This window comes from Falco punctatus (assembly GCF_963210335.1).
Source record: "Falco punctatus genome assembly, chromosome: 5".
Lineage (NCBI taxonomy): Eukaryota > Metazoa > Chordata > Aves > Falconiformes > Falconidae > Falco > Falco punctatus.
The window spans coordinates 28,455,439-28,470,973 of NC_137584.1; the positions used below are offsets into that span (position 1 = coordinate 28,455,439).

General features: G+C 37.4%; 1 protein-coding gene across 2 annotated transcripts in view; it reads left to right on the forward strand.

Moving 5' to 3' along the window:
- ASAP2 (ArfGAP with SH3 domain, ankyrin repeat and PH domain 2) overlaps positions 1-15,535 on the forward strand; it is a 101,937-nt gene that overhangs the window by 23,662 nt on the left and 62,740 nt on the right. For both annotated transcript variants that reach the window (XM_080387848.1, XM_080387849.1), the window contains exons 2-3: positions 6,284-6,356; positions 10,264-10,409. In XM_080387848.1, coding sequence (XP_080243974.1) covers positions 6,284-6,356; positions 10,264-10,409 — 219 coding nt within the window. The remainder of the gene's footprint in view (positions 1-6,283; positions 6,357-10,263; positions 10,410-15,535) is intronic.

Below are 15,535 nucleotides of genomic sequence, written 5' to 3' on the forward strand. Positions count from 1 at the left end.
AGTGAGGTATTTGAACATCTGATGTGTCAGGACAGATTGTGGCATATGAAGTAGGACATAGAATAACATTTCAGGAAGTTTCAGTAACCTCAGACTGATTTCTTCCTGGTAAGAAAATTAATTGGCACATTTTATTGTTCAGAGTACAAAGCTTTGAAGCAGCTAAAATGGAAATTGGCCTTTGGCAAGTGAAACTGGACCTTGTTTCTACATGAGGAGAAAAGCTTTGCTACTCATCACTGATAGCTGAGTTCTCTCTAGTGCTCGTTTTAAAAGCCATGTTTTCTTTTGTTTGTTTTGGTATGCTTGTCCCCCTGCGTAGTATACTTACTACAGACATGTTTGTTGCTTAGTTCTCATCAGGCACATAGAACTTTAAAATAATTTGTGTAATGATTTGAATTGCTGCTTCTACACTCTATATGGGCCTCAGAAATCTCCTTCATTATTGTAATTTTGAAATTTTCAGCCTGTGACATCCCAAATACCTAACACTTGTATTACTGAATACCTTGTGAAAAGTACATGAGCAGTGTGTCAGAAGTGTATTTGTGATGGGTGCCAAAATGTTAGCCTCAACTTGCTAGGAAAAACCAACTTGAACAGTTTTAAAAAAATATTTGCATATTGCAGGTAATTTTAGTGTTGGGTTTTTTGTGGTGTATATGATCATGTATGGTAACATCTTTTTAATCGTTTTCACTGTGTAGCCTTAGGTTGTAAGGTAAAACAGTTTTCAAGCAAAATCATGTTTCTGTGCCGTTTTAAGAGAGATTGGCTGTGCATTTTGAAGAGTAATACTGATAGGAGTTGCAGGTTTGGTAATAAATTTCCTAACATTCTTGTATTTTAATCAAATACTGCCATTTATTTAGAAGTCTTGATATTCATGTCAAGAGAACAAGTTTGATACCAGGCTGATCATAGCATAATTGTTTTAGACTTGTCAAACAAGTGATCTCTGTGATCCCTAGATACGCTGCAGCAACACCACATAGATTCTGATGTAAAAAGTAATTTACCTTAATAACTGTTTTACAAGATTAACATTAGAAGTCACATAAAAGTAAGCGAATAGAAGACACAAATACTGTGTTTGGAAAAATCATGCACTGACAAGGGCATGCTCAAGAAGGTCACTTTCAAGTTTGTTTCAGTTCATGCTGCATAGCACCACTTCTGTAATGATATACCTCCTTTTCTTATGTACTGTATGGAATGAATGTGTTTTTCCCTAAATCAAAGCTATATTTACAGTTGTTAGCAAGAGGGAAGTCTGAGCGCTCATCAGCAAAAACTGAGTGGGACTATGAAAGTGATTTTATATGGCCTCTTTGATTACATTGTTCTGAAATAAACAGATGCCAAAATAAACAGTCTTGCGATAGAGTTTTTTGAGTCAAAACTAGAAGCATTACATGAGAGGACAAAATGATCCCACCATGTGAGTTACATGATCACTTCTGGTTCAGAAGTTTACAGGGCGTTTAAAATCGGTAAAAAGAAAAGCTAGAATATGCAACATCAGAAGCCATTTTAAATTTCACTGCTTCTGACACTGTACTGAAAGTGCACAAAGCAGTTGAATTGGGGGAGGGTAGCATTTTGGCATGTGTGTGAATAGGTTTAGCATATGTATATATATGAAACAAATACAGGATTAGAAGTTCAAAGTATAATAAAGCTACAGGTGTATTTAAACTGATTTGTAAGTGCTAAGATTTGGACAAAGAAAAGGATGAGAAAATACCGAAGAACTGTACTACAGACAAAGAGCTGACACTTTAATCTTTTATGCTGAAATGACTCCTTTGAAATACTAGTTGTGAATAAGCACCAATGTCTTTCAATTAAACAAATGCAAAGTCCCCCTCCCCATTTTTTGGTCTGTAATCAAGACTAAAATATTGTATTAAAGTTGCAAAGTTTTTCAGTATTTTGTCCATTAGTCCATAGGTGTACATAGCCCCTCTTAAATGTAGCATTATGAAAAGACTTCACAAAGGAATGGAGGACTAGAAGAAACCTCCTACAGGACCAAGTCTAGTTTCTTACCACAATGGGAAAGAATAATATTTTATAAATTTACTCAGGTACCTCTTAAAATAGTGAGATACCTGTTACCCTTTATTTCCTGTTTGGAAAGCTTTCCAGAATTGGATTTGTTTTTCCACAATTTCTAGTCGCAGTTTATTCAGGTACAGCTTTCACTCAGCTGTTGTTATGCTTCAGCTTAAATATTTCTTGGTGTTTATCCCTTTTTCCTGTTTATTGCCAGCAGTAAGGAATTTATGTAGGACCCTTTCCATTCAGGAAAGAGGAGGCTACCTACACCCTGTCTGTCAGGTTAACCGAACAAGCACGAGGTACAGACAGTCAGTGCTATATTATCCAAACAAAACTGTATTGATCATTAGTTGCCCAGATAATAGCCCTAACAAGCTTGGGTGACTGGGGATCATTTCAGGAAGGCAGCCTGGTCTTCCTACATTTTGTGCTTTTTAATTTTTTTAAAATATTTATTTAAGCATTTTGTGCTTTTTATTTATTTATATTTCTGTAATGGGCACACTCCAGTTCCCTCTAGCTATCTGTTTGAGCTAGCCAATTTGAAGTTTGCTACAGCTTATTCCCAGTAATCTAATTACAAACCCAGAGCAGTTTAAGAAAGACTTTTTATTCCATTCTATACTTCACCTAGTGGTGGATGAAAGCAACACATACGTTGCTTCCCATTTTGTGTGTGTAATTTTTCTGTAAGTGTTCTATCACAGTCAAAAATCCAGTGGCTGAGAGATGTGTAGGCTGTCAAGATCAACATTTTGGACCTACACCTTTTTTGCATTTCAAAGAGTATGTAATATTCAGTGATTTCTTAAAATTTGTTTCCTTGGTTTTGGTAGAAGGAGATCTCCTGTATCTTCGTTTCTTTGTATTTCATGGCTATAACACTTTGGTACCCTGTGGTGATTCTTCCATCATCTGGTAAAACAGTTTTTTCTGACTGATTTCCCAGTTCATATGTGTATTTTTCCTTTGGATACACACCTTTGTCTTCACTGTTGAATTTCTTCCCATTCTTATTAATCACGTCAATGGATTGAATCAGCAGTATTTCTAGAGAATGAAACGTAGGTTATTTTTGTGACCATTTGTTCACTTGGCTAATTACAATAGTCTTTTAGGTTTTATATGTAAATAAAATTCCATGGAGTACTGACTGTCACAAATCACTTCAATTCCCCACTTTTTTGATTTTTTTTTTTGACAGGGAGAAGGAAGAAATAATGAGTCCATGTTGCTTCAGTACAAAGGTAGAATACTTTGCTACTGGGATAATTTTGGTCTTCTTTTCATGGCTTTGGAGTGGATTATCTATCTGAACAGAAGCTGAACCAAGTCCTCAGCTAGTAAAGCCAGTGTTAAGTCAGTGTTAGTGAAGGTGGTATTTAGCCTGCTTCAGTTGTACTGGTTTTCTGAGTATTTCGGCATCATTCTACAGGCGCACTGTCTGCTGACACCATACAAATGTGATAGCAGTTTCCAGGTGAAGTTACAAAACCTGTTCTATTCTGGTGAATGAATATGTGAAGAAATGTTGAGACTAATGTAAAGATAAGGGTTAAAAGAATGTAGCTGGTAGAGGTAACTGTGTAGTAAGAGTGCACACCACACTCTTGCATCTACTGAGTTCTTGTTTAGGAATGGCCCTGGGGGATTCTTCAGCGGGAGTACCTGGGTACTTATTCCTGTTTTTCCCATTGTGTTTTCCTTTGTGTTGTGTTTTATCAAGAGGATGCCAGATAGCCAGAGTTGGAAAGTTGATGCAACTGAAAAGTAACTTTCCCCCCCGCCTCCCCTTGCATCATTTTAGACATGGATTGCTTCTCTCCTGTGGTTCACGACACATCCTTGCAAGCATCTGCACTGGCACAGCTGAAGAGGCAGGCAGGGGAAGAAGGGAGGACCCAAGGAAGCCTGACCTGGCAGTCCTGTACGTTTTCACCACATCTGGGCCTTAGGTTTTGTTTATTCAGTTGCCCTCAGTACTGTCTGTGGTTGTTTTTTTTTCCCTGTCATCGTTGTTACAAATTTTTTTGTGGACCAACTGGCTGAGATAACTAGATGCTTAAATTGTCATCATGGTATATTAGGGATGTTAGCTATCGTTTCTGTTGGACCCTGGCTATGCTGTGCCTCATGTGTTTGCTCTTCTACTGCCTAATCCCAGTGAAAGCGGGAGTTGGTTGAGAGAAGCTGCAAACCAAAATGATGACTTTCGTTGAGGAAAAGGACCTGAAGTTTTTTTCTTACTGAGAGTCTGTGCTTTCTGACTGAGGCAGCCATGGGCCAAAAGATTTTATGAATCCATAGGTCTGTCTGGATCCCTAACCACAGTAGTACAGATTGGATTAATTACGAACAACGTGTTTATCCTTGCAACGCTTCTGGTTTTTAACAAGTACTGACTTCTACTGCCCGTCCAAACTAAGGTGCAAAGATGAAATAACTTACCAACTGCACGCACAAATCTGAGACTTACCTGGGAAATGAATCTGTAACTTCTGAGTCTCTGGCTGTCAGCCTCCTCTTTGGGGTGGGGTGGGTTGGGTGAGTGAGCGAGCAAGCGGCTGAATGGTGCTTGGTTGCCAGCTGGGGTTAAATCACCATAGATTGTTACTTGTAAGGCTTGTAGTTGGAGACATTCCTTTAGCTTTGTCTCCAAGAGGGTAATTGCCCTTTGATGCAGTCTTTGATGAAATTACCATTCCTCTGTACTCAGCTGATTGGATGGTGCTTTTATGAGGTTATTTTTAGAAATCACGGAGTACACAGTGAGGGAATGTACTTTGCGTACTCCCATCCAGGCAGGTGGCTAATCTAACCTTTGAGATCTCACTGTATACAGGTTTGTTATAGTGAATACAATTCAAATTGCTGAAGAGGGTGACAGAGCTGATGTGACCTTTATGGGCTTTCTTGGAGTTTTTTTCCCTTTCCTCTGTACTTGGAATTCCAGGTGAAAAGGCCTGTGCACTTCTGCTAATGTTTCAGACGTGATCTCTAAAGATGCTTGAGGTAAAACTTCCAATTGATATAGGAGTACTGTGACAGTGTAACATTAATGTTAAGGCAACATCAGAATCTGTTGGTTTCCATGGAATGCTGCAGAGATTTTGCCCAGCTATTTGTGGTCTGAATGGATTCAGTTTAAGAATACTCCCAGAAATGTGAGAGAGAATATTTCTCTTTGCATTCAGTATGTTAAAATAATTGGATAGGGTCCTAGGGACTGACTTTTCTGCATCATTTCTGTTACACAAATTATTAGCAATAAAACAATGGTAGATCAGATGTGTAGCTGCTGTGATGCACTGAAATCTTTTGAATGAAAACTGGAATGAATTTGGTGCTTTTTGTTTGCTTTTTTAGCATGTATCATGCTAAACAGCTCTTGTAATACAATTTGTAGCGTTCAGCGTTGTTCTTCAGTGGAGTCTAAAGACATACTTAAATTATTTTCCAGTTTCACAAAGTGTTGGGTTGGGTTTTTTGTTTTGTTTTTTAACCACATTTGTGGGACCATAATTCTGCTTTTCTGTTCCAGAACAATTGTACATTTTTGGGTCTGCCCATATTTCACTTCAGTAAGCAAAATGGTTGCCTGCTTCCATTGCACTTCTTTCTTTGAAACAAATTGACTATAAGTGCTTGAATCTTCTGGACAGGATTTAATCTTGAATTTTATGTTGTGTTGCTGAAAGCTTTGCCTAGTGATAAAATGTGTGAAAGATATTTGAGAGATAGGCAATTTATTTTGTTCAGCATAGCAGTGAAAAAGTTCATATGGTTGGAAGTGCAATTAATTAACTAAATTATCTAGGAAAACTGAATTTAAATTCCATTTTTAATATTTTGCCTGGGGAAACAATACTGCTTGTTTCTTCAGCAGTGTCAGAACATACGATGGGTTGGAACTGTTTTAAGCTTCTTTAATAATTTAACGTAGGAAGAAGATACTGTGTAGATAGTTTCATTTTAGATGGTGTTGAATATATGTGATGCTGGTCACCAGCAAAAGAGGGAAGATATTTTTTTTTTGTGGACTAGGGGACGAAACCAGTTGTGTGGATGGGGGTAGGAGCTACTAGCAAGTAATTGATTAATTACAGAAATAAAGTTAACTAACATAATAGTGTTATAATTACAGAAGGTTTCCAGAGTACAGGTTTACCAGAGGACAGTCCAGTATTTCACATTTAATTGTTCTCTTTTGGTTTAGGCTCTGGATGTTGACCGAACTGTTCTCTATAAGATGAAGAAATCTGTCAAAGCCATAAACATATCTGGTCTGGGTAAGTACATCATAACTCCTGGTAGTTTGAATCGGTGAAACTGGAGGATTTAAACAGTCAGTGATCTTAACTGAATCGGAAACAGTTATATAGGTAACTCTGAGAAGAGAAAATGTACATTTTAAATAACAGTCTTGAACTAGCTGCTTGATCATGAGCTCAGTAAGGATGAAATTTTGTGAGGTAGCTGCACCTATCTAGCTGGCTTATTGCTACCAAGTGGGGAAGCTGTGCTCTCCTCTTTCCACCAGGTCTGGGCTACCTGTTCCTCCTACCACCCCCTCATGCTTGGCAGATCCTTAGATGAAATTTTTAGCTCATATAAAGCTGCATATGCAGTGAAATCAACTTAACTGGGATTAGATGAGCACCTGAAATGGTAAGGCATATGTATCATTGAGAACTGAGGGCATGGAAGGTGTGAAATTACTCTCTTTGGCAGCAGGAAGAAGCTGCATTGGCTCTACTGCTTAGTGAAACCTCACCCTTCCTGGGGGCTTCCAGTTATGTATGTTGAGAACTTCGTGACAAGGGAGAGCTGATGAGCTGCAATTTTCTATCATCATCATGCACAAAGTCAGATATTTCTCTTACAGTGCTGATAAAAATACAAAGCACTATTGCTGTGTGCATTTTTTTGTGTGTGCCAATTTCTTGGAGTTTTGTGTGTTCATCATCTTTGACAAAATAACAAAAGCTTTTGTTTTTGTGGATCCAGCAGCATTTTGTAAATAAGAAACAACATTTGTTTTCGTGAATCAGAAACAGTGTTTTGTTGACTTTTGTTCTGGCTATGCAGTTCATGGCAATTAGAGCTAACAAAACCTGTATTACATGCAAAATAGATAGGCCTGGCAACCTTGGAGAGCCACCAATATCTGACGGAACTTGTGGGAATGTTGGTGTTCAGGTAGAAGGTTATAACAAGAACTGCTGTTGTGGTATAATTCTTATCAGGCAATTGAAAAGAAGTTCCTTCTTGCCTAACGTAATGAAGCTGTTATCTTTTGATTGTGGAGAGTCCAGTTTAAGATTCATCTGGAGCTGTGTCATGTGTTTACATGTTTATTTGGCACCCTTCAGGTTTTTGGGCATTTTGGGTGTTTTTTTTTTTACATTTGTGGGTGGGTTGTTGGTTTTTTTATTAATTTTTGAGTGCTTGACTATGTCTAATAATCAGTGTACATGTTAAAGCATTATATCAAATCACTACAGTTTTTGCATAAAATCAGTACCTTGTCTAGTTTTTAAATTCATGCTGCCCAGTCTTGACAAGAAAGTTTTCTCTTCCACCAACAAAAATGTCACTAACCCAGCCACTTGCCAGCCCTTGGGTTTTCATTTGACAAAATAAAAACTGGGGCCCTGCACTCATAAGAACACAGTTACTGGATTTTTAATATAGGTTCCCTGAGCATTAAGTATACATGTTTTGGCTTTCTTTTTTAATGTGTGAATTTAGGAAACCATTATAGAGGATTAGATAGTGACTCCAATTTGTACATAATTTAGTATCTTACTTAAAAAAAGCCTCTAAAACCTCAAACCAACCTGGCTCATTTCATTTTTTTGATAGATCCCAAGCCTTTGGTTTGTGAAGAAACTTCTAATATTCATCAGGAAGAATCCGTAATGCAGGGAAAGTATTTTAGAAGGTTCCACAAAAAAATGCCATTTCATGTTCTTCAGAAGCACTTTTGAAGTACCAGTTCAGCTAATAGTATTGCTGCAATAAGTATCATCAGCATTCTGGGGAATGCTGTTGAGCTGCTGTTGAGCTGCTGCTTTGTTGGCTTTATTAAATCTCATACATAGATCCAGAAGAATTGGTCCCTAGGGTGCTGGGGAATAGAAAACCCTTGGGGATACTGTATGGAATAGAAAGCTCTTGCTTGTTTTGTAAGATAAAAAATTCAGCATGGTTCACCTGCATATTGCACATCTAACTACAGCGAATGGTAGCAGCCTTTTCACCTTGTTTTCATGCAGTGGCAGCCTTCTCTTTTTGCTGTGTGAATTGTGCCCTGACCTCCACCCTCACCTGGTTTCAAATATGCTAAGCTGGATGCAGGAAGCAGTAAGAATGCAGAAAGCAATATGGAAATAATTCAGCTTGCTGGGTAGCTGTGTGAACTAGAGGAGTTGTGACCTGCCACATCCTGTTGTTTGCTGTCTGTGCCAGTTTGTTCAAAGCTTGTTCAGGTGTGTGTACATCACACAACAGTATTAGTTGAACATCCTTACTTCGTCCTGCAGCTCAAGTAGCAAGAAGTTTGGTAAGTGCTCAGCCCCTGCTGTTGATGCTGAGGAAAAATAAGTACAGTTTAGTGCTAGAGTTTAGTTTTTAGTTGAATAGCTATATGCAAACTATCTTTCACAGGCTGCAAATTCAAGCGCTGACGTTAGAGACTTGTAGAATTAATGTCGTTTGTGTAACTTTAGTTCTACATGTAAATTACGACAGTCTTTAATTACACGTTATTATACCACTGCTCCACAATGTTTTATTTTCATATATTGGAAATCAAATAAAATTTGTAGCTACTTGAGAAGCAGAGTTCTTAAATGGCTGTCCGAACAGGAATGTGAACAGACAGGCTTGTTTCTAAGTTGAAGCGTGCTAAGTTTAGTGAACAGGTTGTATAACTAATTCATAGAAATTTGGAGAAAGGACATTGCATCAGGAATCCTTTCGATATTAAATGCATTGACATACACAAAAGGGCTTGAAATGAAACTGGATCATTGCTTGGGTTTATCCTGGTCTCATGTAATGACCAAGAACGGGTCTTTGTTCTTATTAATGCCTAATCTGTTTTCTAGGGTGTGGTTTCTTTTCCTGACTTCCTTTGAAGTGTTAGAAATTTGCCACAGCTGGAATAAGAAATGGGCAACAGTAACTTTCTCAGGTGCCAACTTGGTGTGCTTTGTCCAAAAGTTCCTTTGACAGGAACTTTATGCCTGTCTACACAAACAAGTAATCTGGTGTCCTAGGAGTGAATTAGTAGGCCAAAGTAGTTAAGACTGAGGCCCCTCAGATTTCCATTATATTTGAATCAGGGGAACTTGCTTTAGGCCCAGACTTCATCTTATTCCACGGGCTGAATAATCCCCCAGCATGCATGGCTCAAAGCATTTTGAAGGGCAGAAGCATTAGGTGTGTGCTAGATGACTTACGTTGATCAGCAGCCTGCACAATGATTCAGAACCTGCTGTCTCAGTTAAGCATTGGACCACTTCTGGGGCAGAGCTGCTGGTTTTGTTGTCTCGGAAAGGTGTCTAGCTGTTGTGAACCAAAACTGCTTTGAAAACTGAACTGGCCTGTGGTAAGCGCAGACTCCTAGGATTTGCCTCACATCCGAGTGCTGCTCTGAATTGGAGAGCTAACAGACAGGGGCTTTGCCCTCATCTGTGATGTAGTTTGTAGACCCATTTCCTAAGTCTTACTTGATCTGTTGCCTTCTATTGTAGAGATCCAGAACTCTGCCAACTCACTTGATGTCCTCTATTTCTTTGTTCAGCACACAGTTAAAATTAGAGAGCGATAACAAAAGATTCTATGAGATCATTATAATGAGTTGAGAATTGTTATGCGGTCTCCGGTCCAATGCGGAAGTATTGTGGGTCTTTGTAGAATGGGTATCTGTCAGATGATTGTCTTGTCTTGATGACATATTGTCCATTGTACAGCATGTGGATAGATAGACATAAACCAGAATTAGTGAGATACATCATACTTCTGGCATATCAGCATTAGAAGATAAATAATGAATGTTTAGCATATCAAGTAAATATTTTTAGCAAGAAATCATCTGAACAGTTTTTTTTTTTAAAAAAAACCACTCAATTGTAATTTCAATAACCTTTTATCTACTGATGATATTTTCATGTTCTGCTCTTTTTGAAGCTCACGTGGAAAATGAAGAACAGTATACACAAGCACTGGAGAAATTCGGAGGCAACTGCGTTTGCAGGGATGACCCAGATTTGGGAACAGCATTTTTAAAGTTTTCTGTGTTTACAAAGGAATTAACTGCACTCTTCAAAAATTTGGTAAGAATTACTTAAGAAAAATATGTAGAAATTTTAAATCCGTTACAAAGGTTCTATTTCTGAATTATAATAGCTCTTCATGTTGAAGACAATTTGTGTTTTAGCAACCAGTGTTCTTAAAAAATTCTCAGCTTAGGAAAACGTTTCATGCTCTAGCCTTTCCTCTTGCAAAACTCAAAGAACATGAAACAACCCAAATGACCACAAAAATCAAACCAACCCAACAAAAAACCCTCTTCTAACAATTCTCATGTCTAAAAGCTTCCCACAATAAAGTAGTTATAATGTGTATTATAAAACACGCATATTAACTTGCTTTAAAATTCTGAAACCAGCAAAACCCAGCTTGGTTTACTCTGCATTCATGTTGCTTTTACTTTTTCACACTTTTCATTTGTGTTTATAAAGGGAGATTTTAGTGTCCCTGAAAGAGTCTTTTGCTTCTTAGGGAAGAGTCAGGAAAAACAAAATCAAACATAACACTGTAATGACAGTATTGTCTGCTGGGGACCAATCCTGCAACTGAAGCCAGTAAGATTTAAAAACACTCTTCAGTGAGCCAAATGGGATGGAGCCAAATGGGCGAACAGGAGTTTTAATTACGAATGGAGAATTTTCAGCCTCATTCTCACATTAATCAGAGGGCACAAAAAGAGCAGATTCTGACTACATTCTACTAGCTGGAGCTTTCCTATGTCTAAGTCCCAAATTCACTGGAAACCACAGAACTCATAAACCAGAGGCTAGGAAGGGGAGATGACCCAGATTCCTACAAGCATTTAAAAATCTGTGCCTGCTGTAATCAATGGGATGGAGACGCATCAGATGCCTTTGTGAGTCTAGACCAAATGTCTGTAGTTTGCAGCCAGCTGGTCATAATCAGTTCTTGGGGGAATGTTTCCAGCTGATGGGATTTAGGACAGTCCCATTCACTCCCTGATGCTGTCCTCTTTTTACCCATTCGTGATATTGATGAGAGAGAATCTAGCCCCAAATGTACTTGACCAACCCTGAAATGTATTTCCTAGTGGTCATATTGATTTGAATATCTCTGGAGGTACAAATATTATCTGAGATTATATATAGAAGAGGTATCCCTGCTGAGTGTCAGTCAGTTATCATGAGTCTCCCATACAGAGGCAGACTGCTCATATGGAAAGGGAAATGGAATTCTTCTAATTGATACCTTCTGTTGACTAAAAACCCCTCTCTATCATGTATTAATTGCAATATGGTGACTTCATTAGGCAAATGGATCTGGGAAATGTGATCTTTAGGTGGTTTTAAAAAGCAATCTACTAAAAGCTGCACCCCCTCCTCAGAAAAAAACTTTTAATGTATTATTTTTCAAGAAGAGTCTTAAAAGCTAAAAAATGTTGGCATTTAAAAAAAAAAAGCTATTTGTTCTCTTCAAAACAGTAATTACTATGTTTGCAAAATGTTTCTGACAGGAATAGCTTTTCAGCCAAAAACTGGAAAGCACAAGAAAAACAAAATATCTATAGGAAGCGAAATGTATGTTGTTATTACCTTTTCTTACCCACATAAACTTTTGTGTGTCTTCTCCAAGGAATATTTCTGAATCTTTTTGCTACGTACTGCTTTTTCACTAGCAATTATGTATTTTTGCTTCAGTTTGTATGTGTAAGAAGAGGATATGTCTTGAGATAGTAGCTAAGTCTTTAGGGTTTTTTTCTCCATTTATTATTTGAGTTTTCTCTATTTTTGAAGCAAATAATAACTTTGGATGGACATGAATGTAATTTAATTTTTTTGTTGTTGTTGTTAACATTGCGATAGCATAGGCACCTTCTCTAATACTGTCTGGTGAAGGACAGGTCTCTGTAAGGTTCTGCTCTTTCCTATTATGCTTCATATTGTTGAGGTTTGAAGCTTTTTGTTTTCTCCTGACTGGCAAAACTGAAGATACAGAGGAACGTAATGGTCCCTGAATTTGGTGTCTTTCTAAGGAAATAGTTTCCTCCAGAAAGAAGTACATAAGAAAAAAAGATGTAAGCTTCATTATTGCTTGAAAATACCATATGTATAAATAATTTTAGAGTTATAAAATAACTCTATTATAAGAGTTATTTTATATAATTAAAAGAATTATAAAATAGAACTATAGTTTTATGTAGCTTTGCCTATTAGAAGTTAATATCACTAGAATAAACTGTTGGTAACTTGTCACTTTGAAAGTTTGTTCATAAGTTCACTGATGGGTGTCTAGTTTAAGAGGTGACAAGGGTATTGACCAGTGTAAAAAGTCCTATACAGTAGTTGGAAATAATTTGGGTTGCTGTCTTTTTATAGTCACAGGCATATGTGAAAGAAGCCCCATGTATTCTCACGGTGTGGTGAGGTATTCAACTCCGAACTCTTTCAGCATGTTAGCAGTAAAACCATCCCTCTCCTCTGGGGTTTCCTTCTAGCACTGAACATATTTTGGTTGTAAATAGTTTCATCCAAAATGTAGCTAGGGCCAAACAACCTTCTGCTTTTAAACAAAAAAGTTCTGAAAGGTAGTCTGTTTTTTAAATAGACCTATCCCTATAGTTTCATAGGGCGCTGAGTTTCCACAGAAGATTTTAGCTGAAATGAGTGAGGGATGTGCAAGGAAGTGAGAGGACATGTTCAGACTGGAACAGATGCCAAAGCTATTAACGCTGGCAAAGCTGTAAGGCTACTGTCAAGTTTTGCTTTGTCATATATTTCGCTTTTGTTTCTAGAAGCTGATGTGTTCTGTCAGCTCTTGGCCTGGGTGATGTTTAGAGCTGTAGCTCTAAAGTACTTCTGCAGAAAGATTTTCCTTGAATTTGTCTTTAGCAAGGTGAAGGAAAGCTGTTACAAAGTTGTTCTGCTTTAACAGGGTTTTAGGTTGTTGTTTTCTCTAGTGTTTTTAAAGTTTTCCCCAAAGACTTTGATGGTTTTGTGGACTTACCAAGGCATCAGTGTTTTAAAATACTTCATTAACAGCTGAAGTTTTTTGTTTTGTTTTTTTTTTTTCTTGGAATCCAATTATTCAGTTGTAAGCTATTCAAGTTAAAGTTCAAGTCTTGGGGTTTTTGTATGTGTTTTACTATGCTTCTTTTATCTGTGCACTTTTAAGTACTGCATAAAACTCAAAAAACTTTGAAGAGCTTTGGTTCTTCACAATTGAAGTGATTTATAAACGTGTTTTTAAGAGGAGAAATGACTTGACATATACTGTATTTCACGACCTTGTAACTACTCACTTTAGACTTTCTAACACATTGTTTGCATGGTCTGGATCACTTTATGATATACTGTGCGTTGTTTTTTTTTTCTCTTGCCATAGCTCCAATATCAAGCTACAAACTTTTCTTCAACTTCTTCTGGATTAGAAATGTTTTTAAGAAGACTGATCTATCAGTATGTCTGTTTTTGCTAGTGAACTATAAGAAAATACTAGAGGCATTTTCAAAGGTAACATGGTACCTTTGGTGGCATGTACAATATTGCTTTTCGATGGTAACCTTGGTGTTAATTCCTGATGGAATGGTAGCACCCGCAGTTCCCAGGTAGGTTAGGTCTGCATGGCACTTGTTTATAATGTTAATTATTCTGTCTTAATAAATTTAGTGCCAAGTAATAAAGTGTGAATCTTAATATGAAAAATGTTAGGACAAGGAAAGGCAATATGTTTGCACTCTAAATGTTTTTTCCTTTAGATCCTATTCTTAGATTGCTACACCAAGAAGAAATAAAATCTGTAGTTGCCTGTCATCTTTGTCAGCAGTCCTTGAAAAGGATTTGATCTGTGAAGATGAAGTAGCTACTTAACAATTTCTATTTTCTGTATTTGTTGTTCTTGTACATGCTCTTGTCCGTTCTTTTTCATTTGTTTAAATTTAAAGCTAATGAGACATGCTGGAGGACTGGAATCCAGTATTTCCGCTCTGTGGAAGGTAGCTGGGAGGAAGAGATTCCATGTGGGAAGTTTTACTGTTAGTAATCCTTGGATTTTTAGCCAGGAGAGATGGAAGAACAGTGTTAATATTTTTCTGACCATATGCTCTTGTTTTACTTCAGTTTTTTAAAAGTAAGAAGAAAGGAGATTTGATTACATGTAAAAGGGTAACAAATAACAAACCTGAAGGAAATACCTTTTCTGTATTACATAATGAACTGTATTATGTGATTTATGCTCAGAATTTTCTTTCCAGGGTAATATTTCACACAAAGTTTTTAAAAAATGTTTGGTGCCTGAACCTTCACAAACATATTTTGTTTAGAAGGACTCATCTTAGTAAGTGCATAAAAGAAGCTACAGATAGATATATTTGAGGTTTGGAGTATTGTATGTGAAGCTTAATGATTTAAGTTGTGTTGTTTTGCTTTTCACTGTTACCCTTGAGGAAAGATTGGCTTAATGGTGAGAAGAAAAAAAGGAGAGTGTTGCTTGATTTACGTCTGTAAAGATACAAGATGCAATAATTCCTCCTTAGTGGCATGGGTTCAGCTCTACCTGGGATGTTATCTTTATTTCTTTCCCCGAAAGATAATGATCCAACTGGAAGAAACTCAGAGGACAGTAACAAAAAATGATAGGAGCTTGAATAGTTTGATTTACGAAGAAGGCTTGGAACAGTTGGAAGTGTGTGGTTTGCCTCACAGATAACTGATTGTGGAAGAGGAAAATAATAAATTGCACGTAAATGGGATCTCACTGTGGAAATATTAGATGAAGTGTCCCAGAGAAAGTGATAGAAGCTTATTGTTTAGATGTTATAAACTAGGTTAGAAAGCATGCAGTTGGGAAGTCTCCTCCACCGGCAAGGAAGATGGGCTGGAGTAACCTCAAGTCTCTTTCTTCCTTTGCTTTTTGAATTCTTTAATTTATGCTTTTAGAATTCTTGACTTCATGCTTTTAAGAATACCTTCTAAAAAGTATTTCCTGTCATTTTTGTGCTTGCACTTCCTATTAGAGAAGCTCCTAGCCTGTAGTTTGTATATTGGTGGTGGTACAGGGACTGTTTCCAAGTAGTACATGGTGGCCACACTTGGTACCTTGTGTGAAGGCATGTTTCTAGGCAGCTGAGCCAGCAGATCCATGTGTGGGCAGATAGCGATGTTCAGCTCCTGTTTCGCTAAAGTCACTTTTC